Source organism: Semicossyphus pulcher, unplaced genomic scaffold, assembly GCF_022749685.1.
Source record: "Semicossyphus pulcher isolate SPU_LCO1_2020_fin unplaced genomic scaffold, fSemPul1.0.p SCAF_17, whole genome shotgun sequence".
Lineage (NCBI taxonomy): Eukaryota > Metazoa > Chordata > Actinopteri > Labriformes > Labridae > Semicossyphus > Semicossyphus pulcher.
Genome location: NW_027211681.1, coordinates 13,010,789 through 13,034,284, shown reverse-complemented (window position 1 = coordinate 13,034,284; position 23,496 = coordinate 13,010,789). Strand labels below are relative to the sequence as shown.

The 23,496-nt window shown below is 42.8% G+C and overlaps 1 protein-coding gene across 1 annotated transcript; it reads right to left on the bottom strand.

The window, feature by feature from the left end:
* Nucleotides 1–566: 566 nt before the first annotated feature.
* On the bottom strand, nucleotides 567–22,170 carry ubn2a (ubinuclein 2a). The gene is made up of 17 exons (XM_069666195.1): nucleotides 21,717–22,170; nucleotides 20,834–20,950; nucleotides 19,689–19,790; nucleotides 18,781–18,891; nucleotides 16,817–16,920; nucleotides 14,080–14,671; nucleotides 12,881–12,951; nucleotides 12,478–12,607; nucleotides 9,911–10,017; nucleotides 9,562–9,672; nucleotides 8,469–8,612; nucleotides 7,130–7,180; nucleotides 6,951–6,993; nucleotides 4,474–5,916; nucleotides 4,136–4,343; nucleotides 3,342–3,410; nucleotides 567–1,871 (listed from the first exon to the last, which is right to left on the bottom strand). The coding sequence occupies exons 1-17, from the start codon at nucleotides 22,020–22,022 to the stop codon at nucleotides 1,825–1,827; spliced, it is 3,756 nt and encodes a 1,251-aa protein (XP_069522296.1). The 5' UTR covers nucleotides 22,023–22,170; the 3' UTR covers nucleotides 567–1,824.
* Between the last annotated feature and the right edge of the window lie 1,326 nt (nucleotides 22,171–23,496).

Below are 23,496 nucleotides of genomic sequence, written 5' to 3'. Positions count from 1 at the left end.
GGGGCTATTTGGCATCACTTTCGTAAAAATGGGAGCAGATGGAGACGCGTCGTCCATCTATATATACAGTCATTGGATTGGCTCGACAGCTAACCTTGTTGCCACACCAGATAAAACGAATTATGCTTTTTCTTTTTTCATGTATTTGTAGAGGTTTAAGGCCGACTTTAACTCTGCATAGCTGCTTTTAAATGAGCAGAATCTAAGGTTTTAGATTTCATCACCATGAACAGTGAGCATTCGTGCATTCGTTGTCCTTGTCAACCGTTTGTTGACATTTCTAGTTACATTTGTATGAAGTAGGGAATATTGTCTGTGTCGGAAATATCACAATATCTGATTTTTCAACTCTGCAATAATTACACTCAAACAATATGTGTTAGTGGCTTAGGACGACTTTTACACCCAAGCAAAGTGTGAAATTAAAATCAGCAAATACACCTGTTAGTTTCTGTTCTCTGAGCGCAGTGGCGTTATTTTAGTTATTTTAGTGGCATAACAAAATGAGCTCTCTAGAACTCAGAGTCAACAACATGTGCAGGTCATAAGGACGACAAAACAGTTAATTATAATGTGCTTTACATCTTTTACTGCGCACAGTCAGCATGACAACATTTCTTCTCTCAGCTTCTACAATTTGCTTTGCGTTCTGTCTGAACACGCACAGGAAATAAAGGAGTCTCAACCGACATAATAACATCTACAAACATTCACAACTCCAGAAATGCACTGACAAGTTGAGTAGAGGTTGAAAGCCAAGCGACGACTTGCACTTTTGCATTGAGCGTTTTACAGTCCTGCATAGATCTTTTTCATACTTTTTCAATATAAACTAAGGCGTTGTGTTATATTAAGTTGGTTTGAGTCAATAAGCAGAGGAAGTAAATAAAAAATCTTAAAATCACAAGAAAAAAAAAAACAACACAATTCAAGTAGGCTACAATCTTGACGTTTCCCCCCTCTCTCACAGGCGGCTCCTCTCTCCAGAAGAGGAGCCCAAAACTTTTTTCAATTCAAGTCTTTTTTCCAGAAAAGGTCCAGTGTGATGAAACAGCACCAAAAACACACTGAGCAAGAGAGGGGCATCAAACTTACACTCATTATTGTGAAAAGGGGAAACACGTCCTTACCCATTCATTCAGAATCATCTGGAAATTAACAGTATATTGTGTTTTTTTTATGTCCATACACACATTCACATCACCCTCACCACTCTCTCTCTCATACACACACTCATCATGTTTGTCCCTGTGTAAATTACAAATAATTTATCAATATTAATTTAAGCTACTACTTAACAGTCATTTGTGGGAGCAGATGTGACCAACAATAAAATTTCTACGGACACAAAGATTCCCACTGAGACAAAAGAAAATAAAAATTCATAACTCAGTCTGTTTTTCTTTTTGTACTGCAAGAACAAGAGTCCTGTTATTCCACAGAAGCTTAAATACAAATTATATTACGTAGCTTACTACTACTCTCATCTGTACCACCACCTCCACCTCGCTCGCACTCATTCCACAGTGATCAAGGTCGGTCGTATGTAAACATGTTGACAAAAATAAAAATAAGCTGAACAAATAAAGATCTCTCGTCATTCACTCCGTCTTGTTCTCATACCCGGTTCATTAGAAAATACAGATAAATTAATTCATCATTGCCACTTGAAGCGAGGATAAACTGATTCTCCTTTAGGTCCATTTTAAAAGAGGCAGTGTAGCCCCGCCCCCTTCATACCACATGACTCTGTCAGTCAATCAAAGTGAAGGTTCCTATTGGTGGATGTGTCCAGGAGGCTGTGATGTCCTGCGCTGTTATTGGTCAGTGGGATTTCCTCTTCATGTCTCCACCCTGGCTTTGGTTGGCATCTGAGTGGAGAGAACAGAGAAGTTCAAATCTCTTTTGTTTCTGGATTTGTCTGACTTCTACCTAAAATTCAGGTAATTATTTTGCTGTAACTGCTGATTTTCTTATTTTCTAATCATTTGGTCCATTAACCATCAAAAAGAGGAAAAGAAAACGCCTCTTACATCACCTTACAGCTACAGTGCTAATGTCGTTTGAGGTTCACAAAAGACTGAACACAATTAAGCAATAATTAAATAGCTGCCTATTAATTATTTTCAGCTCAACATTATCTATTTAATCATGAGATTTTTTTGCTCTTCTTGCACATTCATTAATTGTTCCCTGGTCATGTCTTTTAGACCTGACTTTGGCATTTTTATATTAAAGTAATAATCTCAAAGAGTTTCATGTAAATAAATGTCTGTTAAGTCACTTTCTATCTGTCGTCGAATGAGGTAACACAACGGTGATTGAGCCTATGGCCCACTGATGAAACCCTTTGCATTCACAGTTTTACAGACTGGGTGTCTGGTGCGACTTTCACGGAAAAAAATCCCAAGCGTGCGCCCAGTTAGTGACGTGTTTTCCATCAGCCAGCAGTGGTTGGTCTGCCAGAGAGGGTAGGCGGAGCTAAGCGGCTGCTTTTCCGCTCTCTGCAAGTGTTGCGAGTAAACAGTAATCTACTACGGCTGAACAAACAAAGAGAAGATGGATGACTACAGATACAACTCCAAAGAAAAAGAAACAAATTTGACGCTCAGATGAAGCAAACAGTCTAAAAAAGTGACCGTCAGCGAGGAGTTACAAGAGTTACAACCAGAGCCAACCGTAGACGCCACACACGCGAGACTGTCTGGATACACAAGAAATGTAGTTTTGTTTCCGACAGACGACACTCTGTTATTAGAGACGCACATTTCAACCACAGAGGTCTATTTAATGAATGATAATATTCAGTGTAACTTTGGAGGCTCATCACATGCTGAGCTGGTAAAAAGGCTGCAGGTGAAGTTTGAAGACATTTGCAAACAAGAACAGTCTGTTGTAGTTTTGAGTCTCCCAGTAAGACGGTTCTGTGACCTGAGCGCCATGAATAATCAGGCGAGAACGGGCTGTGAATGTTGAGCTGCTGTTTAAAACCAATAAAACAACAAAATTGTTTGTCATGTTTGGCATCACTTTAAACATAGCCAAATCACACGCTGCAGTTTAACATCTTAATGAGATCGCTTTCAAATCAATGAAACCGTCTGTCCTAGTGAGTCGTCGCTTTGTTTAATTGCAAACTACTGAAAAAACTCTTAAACTCTCTTAACTCTCTACTGTGCTATAACTACACAAACCAGAGGCATGCTAAGTATGCATCAAACACACTGAAGCAAGCACAACGCTAAAGAGCGAACCACACAGCAGCCGAGCAGAGGACGACAGGTCGACTTGACACAGACAGATGGAGGACGGACTGGTGGAGGAGGAGGAATGCAGATTACCTGAGAAAGCAAGCTGCAAGTGAGGAGGTAGGGCAGCCTGCGACCCTGACTGGAGACTCTTATACAGATCTGAGGAGAGATGGAGGGAAGATGAGAGGGAAGAAGGCAACAACAACAACAAGAATAATAATAAAGGGGAATACGGAGAAGATATTGCACAGTTAAAATGGGAGACCAGAAACAAAAGAGAGAAGAGGATCAGAGAGAAGTGGCAGCGAGGCAGACAAGTACAGAAGGTTGAGACGACAGAGACGGACACAAAAGATGGAGAGAACAAAGGATGGAGACGATGGTTTATAATAAAATGTAGACAGGGTGAGAGGGGGTCACAGCGAGATGTGAAACACAGCAGACACAGTGGACGTACTGCTGCTAAACTTCAGTATCACACAAGGAGACATACAGACTGTGAATGTGTTAATGTTTCCAGTTTATCACTTTTAGTAGCTTTTCTCAGTTTCTTCCAGCTTATCTGTCCTTCCTTCTTACATCTACCCTGCTACGTTTACGTCCTCTTCTAGGAGTAAATCTGCTTCACACAGGGATGAACGATATTTAACATTTAATATTTATGAGTAATTACAGGGCTGGAGTTTAAACAGGGGAAGCCTTGGTAACATTATTTCTCTATATAAACAAAAACAGGTACAATGATAAGTTGATAGTTGTGCTTCCCCCTGAATTATATTGCCTTTTTGCTTTCAAAAAAAAGTCCTTAAATCACAAATATTACACCTTTTTTTTTCCTCTTATCAACAATGAATCTTGCTTTATTCGGATGTCTGTGCACTCACCCATTAGGTCACTCTGTGCTAGGGGATATCCTGAGTTGGAGCTGGGGGCTGAGCCCATGCCAGCGGCCCCTGGTGCTCCAGGAGGGCTGAAGTTGAGCAACGGGGGGAACTGGAAGGGCAGCGAGACGGGCACCAGACCTCCCAACATGCCAAAGCCCAGCGGCAGAGCGGAGGGGCTGCCCAGGAGGGAAGTGCCTGCTGTTGATACCTGCAGAACCAAGAGGTCAAAGTTTGTTTTTTCTATTCACTCAGAGCTGTAGGTCTTTTTCCCAAACAGGGTTAAAGCTCAGTATAAAATATCTATTGTCGTTTGTTCCTCTTGTTGCCAAGAAACTCACCTGTGAGAGGTGTGAGGTTGTCGATGTCGTGGCCAAAGTTCCTGAAGACGGCCAACCGTTTCCTGCCTTTGAGCTCTGGTTAGCTCCGCCCACCATCCTCTGCCTCTGCCCGTGATTGGCTGAGACTGAAGGGGCAGAGGACGATGGAGTTTTGTCTGGGAGGCTGCAGACGGCTGACAGCACTCCCTTATTGTTGTTGTTGATGCTACTGTTGCTCGTGGTCGACTGAGATTTCTGGCCTCCAGTGAAGCCTGACACGCTGAAGGGGGGGCGGAAAGTTTTGGGGGGTTTGGGGGTGTACTGCTGTTGCTGGGTGGAGACCATCTGATGGGATAGCGCGTGTGAGGGCGATGATGACGGGGAGGGGGAGGAGGAGGGAGGTGGGGTGGGCGCAGGAGGCCGAGGGGTGAGCTTGATGATGGGGGAGGAGTTGCTGCTGTGGGAGGACTTGGTGAGGGTGGCCTGCATGGGTGTGATGAAGTTGGGCTGGTGGTGGTGGTGTGTGTGCGCTTTACCTTGAGAGGAGTGTGAAGTGTGGGAGGTGGGGGACGGCGAGGAGGACACAGGGGAGGGTGGGCAGAAGGACTGCAAGTGGGTGGTGGAGTTGGAGCGGGACAATGAGGAGGAAGAAGGGGTGAGGCTGCTGCTCGCAGCACTGCCATTGAGGCTGATGCCGCCGGCTTTGATGCTGCTCTTTGTGAGTCCTTGAGGGGCTCCCATAGTTCCCAGCATGCTCACCGGGCTGATGAAGCCCTTCTGATGAGGGGGCAGCAGAGGTGAGGCCGTGGGAGGAGGCCGTTGCTTGGGAGGCGATGGGGAGGGGAGTGGGTGCAACTTGCCACTTCCAGCCATCACCATGCCTGCCCTGTGATTGGGTGATGCCATGGTAACGAGTCTCTGAGTCTGGGTTTGGATAGTACCAGACCCTTTGATCGGGCCGTACGGACCGTTTGCAGTCCTGGAGGCCAGCGACAGGCCTGCTGCCTGCACACGAGCCACGGAGGAGACCGAGAGAGACGAGGAGGAGGAGGTAGAAGAGGAGGTTTGTAGCGTTGTCGTTGAGGATAAGTTCCCAGCATCCACCCTCGATAGGGAATGTTGCTGCGTCGTGGACGAGACCGAGGCGGAGAGCTGTGAGGCTGAGGGGTAGTGAGGGGCGACGGGGGGAGGAGAGGAGGTGGGCATCTGCAGGGGTGGGGGTGACAGGGGGCTGTCTGAGGGGCCCAGGCCCTTGGATGCGTTGCTGAGGATGGCCAGAGCGTGAGAGATGGAGTCCAGAGAGGGAGCAGTCAGATCCTCATCCAGAGAGTCGGACAGACAGATGGGCTCCGTGGGCGAGGAGGAGGAGACGAGTTGGCGGTTGGAGGTCAGAGCGGATGTGGAGGTGTGCAGAGACGGTGTGGAGGTCATGGTGTGAGGTGGTTTGTGGATCCAAAGAGCCTCCTGAAAAACAGGATACACATGGTCAGAGAAAACCAGGATTTTACTTCTAATTCACAGTTATTACACGGCGGCCATTTTCCTCTGATGTCACACAGGGCGGGAAGCTCAAACGGCCTTAAAATGTTAGACTGTTGAGTTTGATCTACAAATAAAAAAATCAATGGCTGATTAAAATTCAGACCTCACGTTGAAACAACATATTTGATAACCCGTTGCAGCTAACGTTAGCATTCAACCACTTTCTGAGCGAGAATTAATTAAACAATACGATAGGAAAGGGGTAAGTTCCTAGCTAATTGTAGTGTTAGCTAACTCACAGTAATGTAAGCTAGCTAATAGTAAAGTTATCTAATTAATGTAAGCTAACACTAGCATTTTACATTTCCAACTAACCTTACCATTAGCTAGATAACAAGCTAGCTAATAGTAATGTTAGCTAGGAATGTAAAATGCTAACGCTAGCTGCTGGTACCTAATGAATTATCAAATACGTTGTTTTAACTCGTAATGTGGGACAAAGTCTCTCTGGATTTTCTCTATTCGATGTCTTTCAGTTGCTGATCAAACGAGGAGAGGTGGAATTGTGACGATTTGTTAAATTCACTTCATTTCAGCATTTTAGCTTCCCACACAATGTGTGGCATCAGTGAAAAATGGCTGCCGTGTGAATTTGTCAAATATTGTAGACCCATTTCAGTTTAATCAGCTATATATAGGGACGTGTATTAAGGAGTTTATTGATACATATATATTTATCAATAGTCTTTTGATATATCACTCTTATTTGGTGCATTAAAATATACATGACATGAAAACATGTGGAAAGATTTAACAGTTAGGTTTTTCATATTTATTTCTAAGGGGGATCTGTGTTTGCCGCTTGACTGACGACTATTCAGAAACATAACCTATAAATCGATGACATCATGAGGGCTCAGGGATTTTTAGGGTTTAAAAAAACATAACTGTCGAAGAAAAACTCAAGTTTCATATTTTTACCAACTATAAAGTCCATGACATGAGTTATGACTCACCTTGGCTTTGGACTTTGGCCCGGGCACCATTCTCCTCTTCACTCTGTATGGAAACATGGCAGTGAATATTTAAACATGTCTGTTTACATTTTGTATTCAAGCCCAGCCTCAGAGTGTTTATCGTTATTGAGGAAACAGGAGAGGGAACACGAGCTGTGTGAGATAAAGTAAATACTTACAGGTTTCCAGTGAGGTGACAGTGAACGGAAAGACTCTCCTTCAACAGAATCCTGAGCAGCGAGAAGAGAACCACAGTAATGAGGCCAGAGGACAGAATGGCTGCATTATTGTAGGATTAAATTACCAGAGTAATGACTCAGCAATATCTATTTGCACAACGTATCAGTGTCATAGAAGCAAAGATCTTTCCTTAACTTCTAATAATGCTTCATCGTCTATTTGAGATAAAGAACAACCCGTGAGAGTCAAACCATGTCCATGTCTTTGACGAGGGCTGGGTTTCAAAAATTAGATTTTTCCGATTCAAACCGATTCTCATTATAATGACCCAATATCGATAAATAAATCCCGAGATTGATCTTGAAAAACATGTGTAAAAAAGTGTCTGATCACTCACGTTCTGAGCGCTCCTGAACGCAGCATGACTCAGTCGAAACAAGGCAGTGAGGGAGACATGCCCAGACTTGTTTACTGCACCTACTTCGGAGACATCAGCGATCTCCGACGGACTCTTTTTATCGTGTGTGCGTCCATGAATATGTTTTGCACTGATGTTTACGTTACTCTCTCTCAGCGTCGGCTTTGGCATGTTGCACAGTATGCTTTTCCCCATAACTCTTAGTCTCGTGTGGTTTTGTTCTCAAATCTTGTGCAAGTTGAAGCCCAGTTATTTTAATCAAAACCATGAGCCAGATGTTCAGACTAAAAATCTGAAACTGGAAAAAATTCATAAAATTGTTAATATTGTGTTGACAGCTGTTTGTTTGTCATGTTGAATAACAAGTACATGATGTAACTTCTTTGAGGTCAATTCTAATTGTAAACATAATAATGCACCAGGTTAGAGGTGCATTGATATTGTAACTGAAATACCCCTGAACAAATCGACCTTGTGAATTGGAATCTAATCGTATTGAGAAATCCTTCCTGAATTTCCCCCCTGGGGATCAATAAAGGATTATCTTATCTTATCTTATCTTATCTTGACACCCAGCCCTATCTTTGAAAGTTTACTCTTAGTTGACACAAAATAAAAGGAAAAGAATAAAGATCAAAGTTGTGCGTTTCCTTTTTCGACTGGTGCAGCTAATCCTTCCAACATCACAATGAGAGCAGGTTTTAAAAATGTGCAAGACGAGATCACAAATCACACAATGTCAATCAACACAGCAAACGGTATCTCACTGTGTCACGCAGTACATCTAAGTTTTTATATCTGGTGTCTGCACATTCAAAGGAAGGTTTATGGTCAGAAAAAGAAACAGCCCGGACTGTGGGCATGGTTAACAGCTGTCATATGTATAAAGGCTACATAAGCACAAGAACACACACACACACCTGGCCTGCATCCAGCCCTTGGGCCATAGTGGTTTGACCTCGTTCTCTAAGAAGGCCTTGAGGTAGTCCTCCACAGACAGAGAGCACTGGTTCTCCATCTCATAGCAGCTCAGCTTCACTCGCACCAAACTGCACAGCAGGTTCCTGCAAGCACACAAATGATCAATTCAACACAAATCATTCAGTATTAAAATCTAAACGGGGCTGCAGGTGTTGAGCACACAATGACTGAATAGACGTTTATTCTTCAGGGAGTCAGAGGTGCTAATGAATTTGAAAAGTCTCTCCTATTAATGTGGAAGCTTTTATGAAATTGAATGATGATTGAAAAGCAGCTGCGAGTCAGTTTCAAGGTTTCTCTCCTTTCATTAATTCTTTACTCGGGGTTTCCACATCTATCAGCTCTCCACAGTGCTTTTAAAAGGTCTGTTTAAAGGCTCTGTACTTCTGCATGTGGAAAAGAAGGTGTAAAAAGACTTTTACGGCTCCAGTGGAAGCTGTACAAAGTCTGATATATGTCCTGACATTGCGTTAGACAATGTTGGCCGGGTCTGAACGCTACAAATTAAAAAAACCTGTGGGTTTGATGTGAGAGAGAAGGGACCAGTCCTTTTAGCCGCCTCTAATCTCTGCTTAAGGCTGGTGGTTCAAGGCCATGTTAGTAGCTATTAATACAGCACATCTGAATCTCCATATGTGGTAAACTTGAGTGAGTAGAATAAAAAGGTCCTGTTTGGTGAAATTCAGGTATTAGAGAGAATCAAATCAAATCAATTTATTTGCAGGATGAAGTAAAGAGAAACCCCAGGATTCGATCTTTTAATCCTAATAGTTGTAATTTATGAATAATACTCGTGACTTAGTCGCCATTATTCCCCCTTCATTCATTCATTTCAAAACTTCTGAGGCCATATTTTCCCTATCCTCTCAAGCCCATGTTAGCTCTGTTAGCTACATTAGAAACTGACAGTGGAGAGCAACAGGAAATATGAAGGCAAACGGGGACATGTGGGAGAAAAATATCAGTCAGACCTGCAGCAGCACACATGCTATGCAAACCGGCTTCTCAGGTGGAGCAGTCATGGATTATTACCTGAGCTTGTCATCCCAGACAAACTTCTTGCGAGGGCCCATCACCCTTTTCCCAGGCTTCTCCTCGTCTTCCTCCTCTGAGCCGTTCTTATCGCCCTCTTCTGACTGCTGCCTGCAGGACACACACACACACACACACACACACACAGACAGTCATTTAGGACACGTACAGTTACAACCTGAATCAACTGAATTGCATCACCTTTACAAAGCTTAGACACCAGGCTGCATATGTCAGCTAAAATGTAACTTAAAAACAAATGTGATGGCTAAGGTGTGATATAAACAGCCATAAAAACCACCTGCTTCTTACTTGCCTTTCCTTAAAGAGACATAAAGGATTAACTTACTTTGCCGCCTTGGCCATGCAGTCCATGTTGTATCGGGAAATCTGCTCTGGCATAACGCTGCACACCGCCAGCTTTAACTTCAACAGCGGAGCCCGTAGTCGATCGTCCTGAGAGAGGAAGAAAGAGACAGAAAATATGGGTGCATTGAAGACAGAGGAAGAGAGAGATAGAGGGAGAACAAAAGGAAGGAAGATAAGAAAATAAAATAAGATGAATAAAGGGACGAAATTGATGTCACAAGTGAGGAAAGAGGAATAAGAAAGAAAAGGTAAAAAGAGAGACAAGGGAGAGGAAAAAAAGCAAAAAAGCACAGGAAATCAGAGATATAGTCAAAGTGGGGAGTAGTGGGGAAGTCTGTTGATGTATTTTGTCAACAATGCTTCTTAAATGGTCTGTGACAAAAGACATTTGAGAGCCTGTTTCATGTGACATTCCTCGTTGCACCGTTCAACCCACACATGAACAACTGAAGCAGTGAAAAGAGCTGGGGATCAACAGCTAAATGAGAGGCACAAATACTGTGGAGGAACTGGAGAATCAGTTCATGTGACACACAACAGAGGCTGAACGATGCAGCTCAGATGCTCAGAAATACGAGAAGGCATATTCAAATCGGAAGCTCTTAAAGAAGTGTTGTTGCTTCCCTGATCGGCTTATATTTTGTGGTCAAGGAAGAGCATCAGTGTTTGGCCAATGAAGGCACAAGGGACGGTAAAAATCTCTGGTATGGTGCAACAAAAATAAGAAACACAAACAGGAAACAGGAAGGACGAATTGAGACAAATAGAAAACAACAAATCTAACTACTGGGGGATGTCAAAGTCAGTTGACTAAAGAGGATTGTGGGAGAAAATGTATAGATTATACTTTGTGCACAATGTTTGTAATTCTGACCTAAACTGACCTATTCAGACCTCTGCACTAGGGCTGCTGTATATATCGTTTAACAATCACAATTGCGATGGGCGCATGTGCACTAGTCACATCACAGGAGGTGTGATAGAGAGGCAAATTAAGCAAAACAAGTCAAGCTGCTACTTTATTGTTGCTCGGTGCAAAACGAAAACCTCATTATCAATGACTAATCTACAGGAAACGTCCGTCTGATATCACATTAGTGCAGCTCTCAAAGCTCCTGTGAGGAGTTTTTATCTGCTTATGAAACAGACTGAATTTAGTTCTGATTACTCGATATGAGCTACAAAAGCAAGCCAGCGACAAGATTGATTATTTCTATATAGTCATTTCAAATGTCTGAAACCGCTGGCGGGGGGTGTCAGATGAAGCGATTAACTGCACGCTGCATTTTTCAGCACAAATATTTAAAGTGAGTGATACATATAACTGTTAAAGAAAGCACTATAAGGTTTAGGTTAAAAACACCACTAAAGCATGTACAGGACAAAATCCGATAACAGGATATCATAAACTGACCGTTTACGGCGCGCACGTGCCGTGGAGTGTTTACTTTTAGCGGCTACACCTGCAGCGCACACACCGCTCGAGGTTGTGTGTGTCCACAGGAAGTAGGAGACGCGAGCTTTCGTTTCCAAGCGTTACCGTCACCGAGCTGGTCACGCTGATGAAACATACATTTAGACAACTGTAGAAACGAGGGATAGACCGATTATCGGCGCCGATCAATTCAAAACTGGGTTAATTTGGCACTGATGCATATGCTTAAAGGCATTTAAACAAGTTAAGTGTTGGAGTTTGTATTATTCAAAATTTTGACGCCAATATTTTCACTTGTACTGCAAATGAATATCGGCTTCAAATATCGGTTATCGGCCTCCTTGACTGCTAATAATCGGTATCGGCCCTGAAAAAACCATAGTAGAGAGTAGAGAGGGTAGATGACATATATACCGCATAAGTAACACAGCTGCAGCCCACACGTCTGTTTGTATTTATTTTATAAAGAAACGTGTCGCTCCACCTGAACTCTCTTTACTTTTTTAATAACCAAATGTGATGAAAGTAGGAGTGGGTTTTTGTTTTGTTAGAAGAAAACAGACTTTAAAGTTCCAAATAATAAAAAGTAGGATTCATTGTTGAAGGTAATTGCTCATATGGACACTGCGTTTATCTGGTATAGTTTCCTGTATTTTTTAAAATCGCAATAAATATCGCAGATCAAAATGGTTTTTTTTCGTGCAGCCCTACCCTGCACTTTTCCCCACTAACTTTTAATTCAGCTAAACCTCGACTAATAAATGAATCAATTTGGGACTGCAGTTGTACGTAGCTTTGTGCGTCAATTTTCCTTGAATTTTTTAGAAATCTGACTCGATGTTGTCAGCAGAGCTCAGCGAGTTACGAGGTTCATCTGCACTTTCAACAGGTTGAACCTGATTTGTTAAGTTGCTGTAAAAATTAATCTTACACGTCTCTCACCTTCCTATTTTATTCTGCACGCACGTTAGTTTTCATGTGTGGAACAATTCAGACTACCCAAAAGTGTACTCCATTATCCCCGTTTGCAAAACCATCACATCTCGCCCATCTCCACCGCAGCAGCTATCAACACTTTTGTCTTTGAAGCATCTTTCGTCTCACTCACTCACCTGGATGTTGAGACTGAGCTTCTTCATTCGTTTGAGTAGGGCTTCTTTGTTGCATGGCACGAATGCCTCCATGTGTGAGTAGATGTCTGAACGCACCTCAGGAGGCTGCTCCTGGACCTGCAGCTCGATACTGAGAGGAGGAAGAGGAGGGAGGAGAAGTCACGACTGTTACATTAAAAAAAGGTAGCTGTGCAGAATGAGAGGAGTGTAAAGAAACAAGAGAGAGGAATGGAAATGAGGAGCATGTCATTAACACGGGCAATGAGAGATGGAGACTAAACAGTGTGAGACAGCAGGAGAGGTGGCGGGGGAAATCTGCTGAGAATGAGTGAGAAACGCTGAAAGAGAGGAGGAGAGCAAGCTGGGATTCGGCTGACGGTGATTTAAAAGCTGTCCTACTCACTCCAGGAGAATGTTATTCATGTCCAAGGTGAAAAATTTCTTCCTGCCCTCTTGATCAAACTGCCTCGAGGCCTGTGGGAGAAAAGGTTGAGTCAGCACACCAGCACTGATGCATGCACTACAAATACATGTACAGATATCTGAGATGCTGAGCCTTCGGACGACTTTGTACTGATGAAACACATTTCCTTACTTCCCCTACACTTCTGATTCTGACACCTGATTCTAACTTTAACTATAAACTTACTGATTTGGTTGTTTGCCTGTTTGGTTCCTTTAGGCTGATTTGAAAGCTGTTAATCAAACTCTAGAGCAGGCGAAACAACCTCATATTCCAGGAAGACTCTGAGGAAGCATTTTCAGACAGTGGATAAGTGATTTAAGTCAAACTTGAGGAGTTAAACTCAAACTAAAATCAAAATACACCTGCAAGTTTTTCCCCGATCAAGCAAAAACTGTAAATGAATTACAACAGTATCTTTAATGTTTGTGTCCTGCCTTTATTTTTTTGCGACAAGAGCTGTATGATTTGCTGTATGTTGCTGGAGTCTGCTGTCCCCACCTGGGTGCAAGCATAGCTGATAATGCAGCGCGACAATCAACAGAACTGCCATGTGAAAGGTACACCTGTTGCTGATCTGTGACGCTAGAAACTAAAAGATAACTTTTTCCAATTGTACCCAACCTGAGTTACACTCCATTTATTCATGAAAACATTTTCTCTTATGTTAAATCTTGGAACCTTTCCTCATAACGTATCTTAGGTAATAACATAAAAATCCACCATGTCTTTATCCATTTCTCTCCCTCCTCCTCGCTGTTCTCTTCCTCACCTCTGTATCTTTCACCTGCATCATCCTTTTCAATCGCCGTTTTTTAAACAATTTTACCAACATCTACAAAATATCTCTCAGCTACAGACCGGCTCTGACGCGCTGAGATATAAGAGCAACAAGAAAACAAGAACTTCTTCAGAGGCTGTGATTCAAACCCTGCTGTTGTAGTTACATAAAGCCCCTCAGGGTTCAGCCTGCAGCCGTGTTTCTACACGACTTCAGAGGAGACTTCTCTGGTTGGACTGAACAACAATAATAAACATTTTGTGCCACTTCCTGAGCTGACTGGCGTTTGTGTTTATCTTGAGTAAAGAGGCTTCACAGGTAATTGCAGCCGCCCACAGACAGGATACAGTTGACTCACCGCCCTCAGGTCCTCGATGCGTTTAATAAGAGGAGCGGGCAGTCCATCAGGCAGCGGGGGCGGGGAAAACAGTCCGCTGGAAGACCCCAGACCTCGCCCTGGGCCGCCTCCTCCTCCTCCTCCTCCTGCTCCTGCTGCTGCTGCTGCTGCTGCGGCTCCTTTATGAGCTGGAACACCGACTCCCAGAATGCCGTTCTCCCTTGCGGCAACCATGGCGTGCTGCTGGTCAGTGTCCAACAAGCTGAAGTCCAGGTCGCCTAGGAGATCCTGCAGCTCCTTCTCATTGGCCGAGCCCAGCAGTGACATCACAGCGGGGTCTGAGGTGAGGTCTGCCAGTGAGAGGTCGTTGCCGGCTGTGTTGCCCTGCGGGTGGGTGGAGTTAGAGGCCAACAGGTGGTTGGTTGAGTTGGTGGAGTGGGGTTTGTTAGCCGCGCCTCCCACCAGGGCGAGGTGAGCCATGTTTGGGTTTCTTTTCCTCATGTCCTCCTTCTCTCGGGTGAAGCGGCGGAGCATGGCCGCCAGGTACAGCGAGTCCTTCATCAGCTTCTTCCTCTTCTTCTTCTCCGGCCGGTGGAGGGTGAGGGCTGTCACTCTGTGGGGGGAAAACACAGCAGTCAGAACTACGAGAAACAAGGAGTTTGTCTTGGTGTTTTGGTGCAAAACGATGAACATAGTAATAGCTAAATGCTGTGGATATAGTCACATGAACATTAATTGCCCGTTTTTTTTTGTCCTATCCTTATTTTTTCTCATATTCAGGATGTGACATTTACATGGTCGAACATGAGAGGACCGTCAGATCAAAAACCTTAGATTAGATAAGCGTGAAATACGGATACGCAGTCTGTTTCTGGGGGGCTCCCAGAGGTGAAAAGGGTTTCCTATTGCTATTTATTAATAAAAACAATATACAATGTATTTTAATTTTAATCTGTATTGAATCATCTGTATTCGCCATGTTGAGTTTGCAATCCTGTTAGCCACCAGTGCAGTAGTTGAGCTAAGCCTATGTTAATGTTGACTGTTGTGAGAATGGCGGCTACACTGGCGACCATGACGCCACATGTTTGTAACCGCTTTAGCTAGATTATAGCGCCATAGTCTGGGTAAAATACTGTAACACAATACCTCTCTGCATTTTATACTGGTATATAGGACGCAGCCCACTCCTAAAAAAATCTATTAAAAATGCGTCTTATACACCGAACTCGACAGTAGATGTTTGCATCCCACTGTCCTAGTTAACATAGGGATATTCCAGAAATATGATACAAACAACAGGGTTACTCCAAAAACCGATGACAGAAAACATATCTGGACACAAGTATGTTAACGTTACACACTGTGTTGATGTGAGGCGATTTCTTTTGCGGAGAGGGGGTTATTTTGATTTGCTCTCCCCTAACCATACAGCACTAAGTGACGTTTGAAGAGGGGTTATTATGCCGTTTCACATTTTAAGACATGGATGTCCAGACTAAACGTTTCAAATCTTTAGGTAAAAGTATGTTGGAGTAATCCCAAGGCTTCTCACCTCAGTCTGCAGGCTGCTGTGAACGCCAGGTTTCACACAGTTTTTTTCTACGTGCAGCACTTTGTGACATCACAAAGCGCTGGAAATTAGCATAATACCCCCCCTTTAAGTCAATGTTTTGTTGCCAATTGACACAAAAGCCGTTGTCGTGGTTGCTTTTATAAATATGATGTTATGTTGATATGAATACTATGAATATGTCGATTTCGCAGTAGTTTTCTGTGAGCCAACAGCCTTGTCATTCTCATAGCTAGCTATGTAGAAAGTGATATCTGCATTATTAATCCTCCCTGCTAAACTCTGATTGATTGATTGTTTTTCAAACAGGTGGAAAAACACATAAATCACATAGCTGTATGCTTATTTCACTGTGATAGACACCTAATAAGGCAACAAAAGACCTTTTCAGTGACATGTAAGAGGGACAGAAAGTGGGTCAGTTATGATGAGGAAAAATTAAAGCCATGATGCTACAAATAAGAGACATTTTACTGCAAACTGAAAGACTACTCAGAAACGCTGAAAGAGTGCAGAGCTGAGGGGATTCTGAGGGATTAACCTGCAGTCTGCTCTGAAATATCCGACTCACACAAACGCACAAATAAAACATTATCTGTATCATAACAGCACAATGGCAATAACTGCTGCTATTTTTGGAAGCTGTGTTCAGAACGGCGATGGGAGTATTCGGCCTATCTGAGCGTGGATAATAGAGCGATTTCTAGAAGGTGGCTGATGTGTCACAGCAACTCAGAGCAAGTCACAGTCAGCATCCCTGCCTCATGATAGATATATGAGAGGATGCGCGCACAAAAGCACGGGAGCATAATGTCACACAGGGTGGTGGATTATTAGCTCGGTAAATATCGGACAAATGTGTCATCACATATTCACAGTGGCACACAAAGCCATGGGTGTCCAGAAGGTAACATTTTCAATCAAAGAATAAAAACTCTAATTATATGGCAGTGCCTGTGTGTTTTTGACATTTTAAAGTGACAATTTTTAATATGTTGGCTTCATGGTCATGAATTATTAAATCGAATGGGATATTTTAGAGATGGGAGGAAAATGGTGGCCTCCTTATGAGAGCCAGGGACGCAGTTTCAGCTACACATGAGCCAATCGTTCAGTCTGTTAATGAATACAAATCCAACAGTCCCCACAGCTGTAACAGGACAATCAAAGATAAATAAATCTCACCCTTGCTTAGGTCCGCTGTTCTTCTTCAGGTTCTTCTCTTCCAGACTGTTCACTTCCTTCTTCTTTCTCCTCTTAATCACCTGCTCCTTGTTGTCATTCAGCTTCTGAAACAAGAGCACACACACTCCTTAGCTCAAATAAGCGAGTGACGACAGCGCACAGTGGCAAAAGATCAATTCTGTCTGAAGAACACTCCTGCAGTCCTGTGTGTGTTTGTGTGTCTGTTGGTCTGTGTGTGTGTGTGTGTGTGTGTGTGTGTGTGTGTGTGTGTGTGTGTGTGTGTGTGCAGGTGTGTACTTATACGTCCTTCACAGTTTTCTCTGGATGTGATGAAAGATTAAACTTTACATCCCATCATATCATCAAAACCAATGAAAATCAAGCTTCTGTTGGGAGGACATTTAAATGCACCATGAGGACTACTGAGATCCTGCTTCTCTGCATAACTATGAGATAAATCACACAAAACACTACTCGTTAACCATGCTTTATTTACTCTTGCATAAAGCATGGTTTGGCATGGGACCCTTAGGCTTCTCAACTTTAAGAAATAATATTATTCAGATCTTCTATGACGCATTACAATTTTCCTAACGACCATCTGTCCGCAGTGTCCGAGGTGTCGCTCAGCCTCTCTGAACTTGGCACAGGCAGATCAGGATTGTTTTTAATTATTATTTGGAAGTGAAAGCGATAAAAAAACAAGACAAAACCAGAAACCACAGCTACGCTGCAGCTCAATGACTGTAGTTAGGCACAGCTGTGCAACGTTTGAGCTAAATGCTAGTATCAGCATGCTAATATGCTGATGTTAAGCAGGTAAAAAGTGTGAAATATTCACAGTCTCAGTTTTGCATGTTAGCATGCTAGCATTTGCAAAATAGCATAGGGGGAAATATCACAGTCAATGGGATTTATCTTCGTGGCAAATTTGCATTTCTGTAAAAAGAAAACTTGTGCAAACTGTGCAAATCCATCCTATAGCTCCCAATAACATGGCACCTAACAATAGCCCCTTTTACATCGGAGGTAGTAACAGAAGTGAAACAGCGGCTGTGGAAACAGCGGAGCCGGCAGTGCCTTGTGTCTATGTGAAGCACGCGCTGTTTGTTTACACCTCGCGCACATTTGCTTCTGTATCGCCAGAACGCTGTGTAAAAACACACACTGGGGCGGCTTTACGCCAGCATGACTTGGTCCAATGTAAAATGGCAAAGCATGCATGACGGCGGAGCTTCGTTACGGCACTGTGGCGGAATTGCAACGTAAAAAAGGCTAATAAAACTCCCCCTAGAGACCCCTGGCCTGCAGACGAGCATGCTTTAGCAGTAGTTTCATCCCTCCCTGTCGTAGCATTATTCAACGAAACACACTGCGACCGGTCATGTGTGTTTGTGCTGGGTGTATCGGTGTGTGTGCACAAAGGTGGATGTTTCTGATGTTTTTGATGTAGTCATTTAGTGGTGTTAACTCTATGATTATATGAGGCTCTGTAGAGACTGTGGCAACAAATATCCTTGAAGGGACAAAGAATCCATCTACCCCTCGCGCCAAAGATCATTTTTTTATTTTTCAACCAATTTTTTTTTAAGAAATATATTTTATAACTTTCTTTTGATTGCAGTTGGAATAAGTTTCCTTTGCATGCAAAAAAAATAAGAACTACTTATTTCTGACTTGCCAAAATTGTGGCTAATGAGCCTATTACCCCAGTTTGTTATTTATGTAATTTTTTATCATTTATTTTTGGGATATTTGGTCTGGAATCATTTGAATGATGACGATGAAGTGCTTTTAGTATTGGCTTTTGAGTTATAATTCCAGGGCTCTTTCTTCAAGAGTCAAACAAACTAAACGAAATAATAAAACAAAAACAATGTACATAAAATGAGTCTTTTCCAGACCTGAGAACGTGAGTCAATATTTCTTAATGTTCAGCGATGTAGGTGTTCATGTAGCCTCACCTTGGCCTCCTCTCCCTCGGAGTCGGAGGCTGCTCTGAACTGCAGCGTGCCGGTGTTGATGTAAAATCCCCCCAGCTTTGTGGTCAGAGACGCAGGCACCAGCTCATCATACTGAGAGAAATAACAAAAGCAGACAGTTTGTGGTATAAGATCACAGGACTCCAGAAAACAATAAATCCTCTTACGCAACAACAGCGGACGTCTTATGCGGATTTCAGAACATATTGAGTAACTAATAATGTTTTTTGTCAACATTTCAAAGAGCAGCCTGAGCTCCTCTGCTGGCCGGTGGGAATGGATGACTTGTTGTTTGCCAAAATAAATAAATCACTAAAAAGAATCACAATCCCCTCAGGCCACAGATGAAATATTTTCCATACTGAGCATATCAAAACAGAAAAAAGGGTCAAACGGGCGCTGTAGATGTGTGAGTGAAGAGGACAGCCATCACAACAACAGAACAATTATCATATGATGGCAGAGAATCCATACAAAGAGTATAATTTGAGCTATTACAGTCAGAGAGAGTGAAACGCTCTGAATACTGAGCAACAAACGCTGTCAAACAACAACAGTCACATATTCCTGTGTGGACATGAGCAGCACGTATACATTCATGAGTCATGAGGATGATTTTAGACCGCAGTCTCAGGTTGGTTGTAAGCGGGGACATGCATCTATCTTTAGAAGTGCCACTGAATGCACTGTATTAAAACTTCAAGCCCGGAAATAAATATTTAACCACAGAGGAATAATGTCTCCCTCAACACAACAAACAGAGGGGGCAGTGCTTCAGGACTGTGAGGAGGACGGAAAAAGAGACATCTGACTAAATAAAAAAGACATCCTAGAATAAACCGGTCGTAAAGGAAAAACACCTCATTATTAATAAAGTGAGGGATACTCACAGCTTCTGAGTTGTCTATAAACGGGTCTGTCTCGTCATAGCCAAAGCCTATATCGATCAAATCCTGCATTCTGTCCTTCCTCTTCTTCTTTCCTGTGTTACCCTAAAAAATTAAATAATAAACAATAAAAAGTTTTAAGTTTAGATTTTGACTCACATGAAAATCCCTCCCATTTTTTCCTAACCTTCATCTAAAAATGGCTCCTGTGACAAAATGTCCTCACTTGGCTGTTCTTCTAGAGGCGTTTGGTCCTCTTACGAAACAGAAACACACAGAAGTAAACTAAAGTCTGACTGATAAATCCAGCATGTGGACACATCGGCAAATATTGGTTTCTTATAGATGAGTTTTAATGGCATGTATGTCGGCTGATACGTAGAAAGAAATTGCAGTACAAAAAGGGCAAAGTTAAGTTTGAGGTCAGACAAAAACAGTTTCTCCTTTACATACTCCGTCCACCAGGGAGCACTGAATATTTAGCTCTCAAACTCAGAACTGTCCCACACGTATACTGGTCACAGATCTTTAAAGCAAACAAACCATAATTAAGTGATTTATTCCATCGTATTATTATCATGGGATATTTTAAATTCATCTTAAATATGTATATCAATCTGACCAATCCAAACCAAAAAAATTGCAATAAAAGTGACTCAAAATATCACTCAATATATGTTTAACCACTTCTGTTCATCTACAAGTTTTTTACCTTGTTGAATGTTTGTGTGTTGTCATTTTTAATCGAAACTAAGGATCTGAAGATAGAAGGCGTTAGCTGTTGTGCGGTCTGTAAAGGTCTCAGAGGCTAATTTGTAATACTGGGTTGTATAAATAAAATTTGCTTAACTTAGTTACAATGAAACAATGTGCATTTTAACTAACATATAAGCCACAATACGCTTATTATAGATAGTTGTATCAATGTATTTGTTGAGAGAACCTACAAGTCTATTTATAAACTGTAAAATATCCCTCTAGTGTTGATGATGTATCATTAAGAGATTTCTCAGACTCTCAATTACAAATATTCTAAAGAGCATCAAAAAGCCAGTGCGGGCAAGGTATTATGTTTAACATGATTGGATTAAACACATTTCATGTGCAGAGACTTAAAAATAAGAATACGATTAATAAGAATAACTCACATATTTATTTTCAAACTTTTTTGCCAGGGCCTCAACCTGGAGCCGCTCTCTCTCATCGTCGTTGAAGGGGTTGCTGGGATTGTGGGCTGAAGTCTGACTTGGAGGGTTTTTCTTTGCCTGGAACAGATAATAAAAAATAATATTTAATATTATGAACATTGATGATCAGATTTCAGAGCTTGTCACACTGAAACAACAAGTTTTATTAAAAAACTTTAAACAACAGAATCCAAAAACAACAAAGTATGCCAAACATGTAGCAGTCATTCATACATTTTGATTCAATAAGATTTTATCATCTGGTTTGCAAAGTTTTTCCCCCACATTTTTCCAATCTTGTAAAACAACAATAAAGGAGGAGCATTGTTATCCCAAACTGCAGAGAGTCAAAATGAGGCGAGCCTGTCTTTGATCTTTCCGCTCTGACATTTGCCTTGCTCCCTGCTACATCCTGGTACTTCCATCAGCAATGCTCTCTCATCTATCTATCACCCGCAGCCAGAGGGCCAAACTGCATGTGGCATTTCCAAGTGCTGTAATGGCTGTGTGACTGGGCTGTTGCTGGGCAAGTCTGAGTGGAAAGGACACAGGTAGCAGCACAAGATAAGCTTTATCTCTACATGTTGAAAAAGATGAGATACACTGTGTTGGAGCGCAGCTGAAGTTGGACACACACTGGGCTCACTGCGTGTCCACAAAACTGCTGCTGTCTTTTGTGTGCGCACTAATGGTCACTTTCAGCCGCGCGAGTCCACGGAAGGACAAGGTGCACTCCACCAACACCATTACTGAGCAATGACAAGTCCATACAAACACTTCAAGAGCGATAAAATTAACTCCAGCTCCAGTCTCGGTCGGCCTTAGTTAAACTGGGAGGTCGTACCTGGAGGTGTTGTAGGAGTTCACCGTAATTAAACTCGACGGAGGAGCGGTCGTCAGGCTCGGATAGGGACAGGTTGAGTCGCACCGTCGCCCTCTTCTCGGCTCCAGCCTTGTCCCCGTCGCCGGGTTTGCCGAGACGATCGTCGGTGGCAGCACCTCCTCCTGCCCCGGTCGCTGCCTCGACCTCCCCGGCTCTCCCGAAGTTGAAGTCGGCCTCCTCCTCCAGCCGGCGTTTCCTGGACTCCGCGGCTGCTCCAGCTGCGAAGGCCGAGAGGGTGACAAACTGCACTTTTCTCGGTTCGGCCATTTGGATGAGCTGCCTGCCTGTCTGAACCTCGCTCCGGACAGACAGCGACAGCGAGGAGAAGAGCTACTTCGCGAAACTACTCCAAATTGGAGGATTAAAGGAGGTCTCGCGGAGCTCCGACGGCTGCTCGGTGCCTAGACGACCGTTAGGGCCTCCTCCGCACCATACGAACTGAGCTCCAGGGGACGCGTCGGTCGGGGAAAAGTTGTTTTTTCGGCAGCTACTCGCATCCTCAATTTGCTATGGGACCGAGACATTCACAGGAGCCATCTTGGGTTTCGGGAGTAAATAAAATATCAGAAGAGAGGGGTCAATGCGCATGCGCGTACGCACAAAACGGAAGCATCGTTAACAGGGGGGGTCATCACGTCCAATCAGCGCGTGCCCCGATCCTAAACCCGCCTCTGTCACAACAGGCGATAATAACAACACTATCAGCACTATAATGACCTTTATAAAGTGTGTGAGTGAAGGACAGGCTGATGAATCCACACAACGCATGTTTAGTGTCAATTAACAGCTTCATCTTTGGTTTGACAACTGACAGCTCTCGTTTGATGCCTTTCTCTCGGTCTATTCAGGAAAATGCTGAATTGCGCATTTTTCCACAATGGCACCAGCACACCCTCAAACATCAAATCCTAAACGGAAGAAAGCAAGTCAGATGGTCGCCCACCTACCCCCCAATACAGCTCATTTAGCTACATGCACTGATGGCCACCTGTTGATTTGAAGAAATAACATTTAAATGCTGCTCATTACAATAAACGTGAATAAATTAAAGATTGACGTTGATGCTCGAGTTTCTATACTTCAGTGATAGAAACCAGGGCTGGATCAACCAGTTATAAACCCCCAGGGCAAAGTTTTCCTGTTGGGCCCCTGTTAACCCCCCACCAACCAGCCTTTATGCAATCTGGTCACTCCAGCAAAGTTGCCAAATTTGCAGATTTTATGTGAGAATAAGTTTTATCATCATAAGAAGTAAAGCTTAGACGATTTCTACATCTTTAAACATTATTTCAATGTGAAAAAAATTGTGTCCCAATTAGCTCTTCCTTGTCACTTTTGTATGGACCTCTGAAATACCCAACCAACATGAAAACAGCTTAATAGATTCTTCTTTGCTGTCTTTAAAGTTGCCAAATAACACCAAGATTATAGCCAAAATTTAGGACAGGAAAGAGTTGGATTCAATGTAAATGTTAAACCGCATTCCCAAATCACTGCAATGCTGTGATTTAATCCTTATTTTATAATTGGAACGCCATCCATCAAAAAAAACAAATCCAAGTTAATGACAACAACAGCACTGTACATTTAAATGAATGATCACAGGGGCTGTAAGAAGTGACTAAAGGTTGTCTCCTTCATTATACACTTCTCAACTTTTTGATGTACAATCTGCATTACATATGTGGAGTAAACTTTGTAAGGTAAAGGTATTAAAACAGTCAAAGTTTGAGGAAAGCTT

What these genes read in the sequence shown, in the direction of transcription:
- ubn2a (XM_069666195.1), bottom strand. Translation starts at nt 22,022, where the DNA reads ATGGCCGAACCGAGAAAAGTGCAGTTTGTCACCCTCTCGGCCTTCGCA. An exon ending in TTATAGACAACTCAGAAGCT is followed by an intron (nt 18,892 to 19,688) that starts GTGAGTATCCCT and finishes TATTTCTCTCAG; the next exon opens with TATGATGAGCTGGTGCCTGC. An exon ending in GGCCAAAGTCCAAAGCCAAG is followed by an intron (nt 5,917 to 6,950) that starts GTGAGTCATAAC and finishes CCTGTTTTTCAG; the next exon opens with GAGGCTCTTTGGATCCACAA.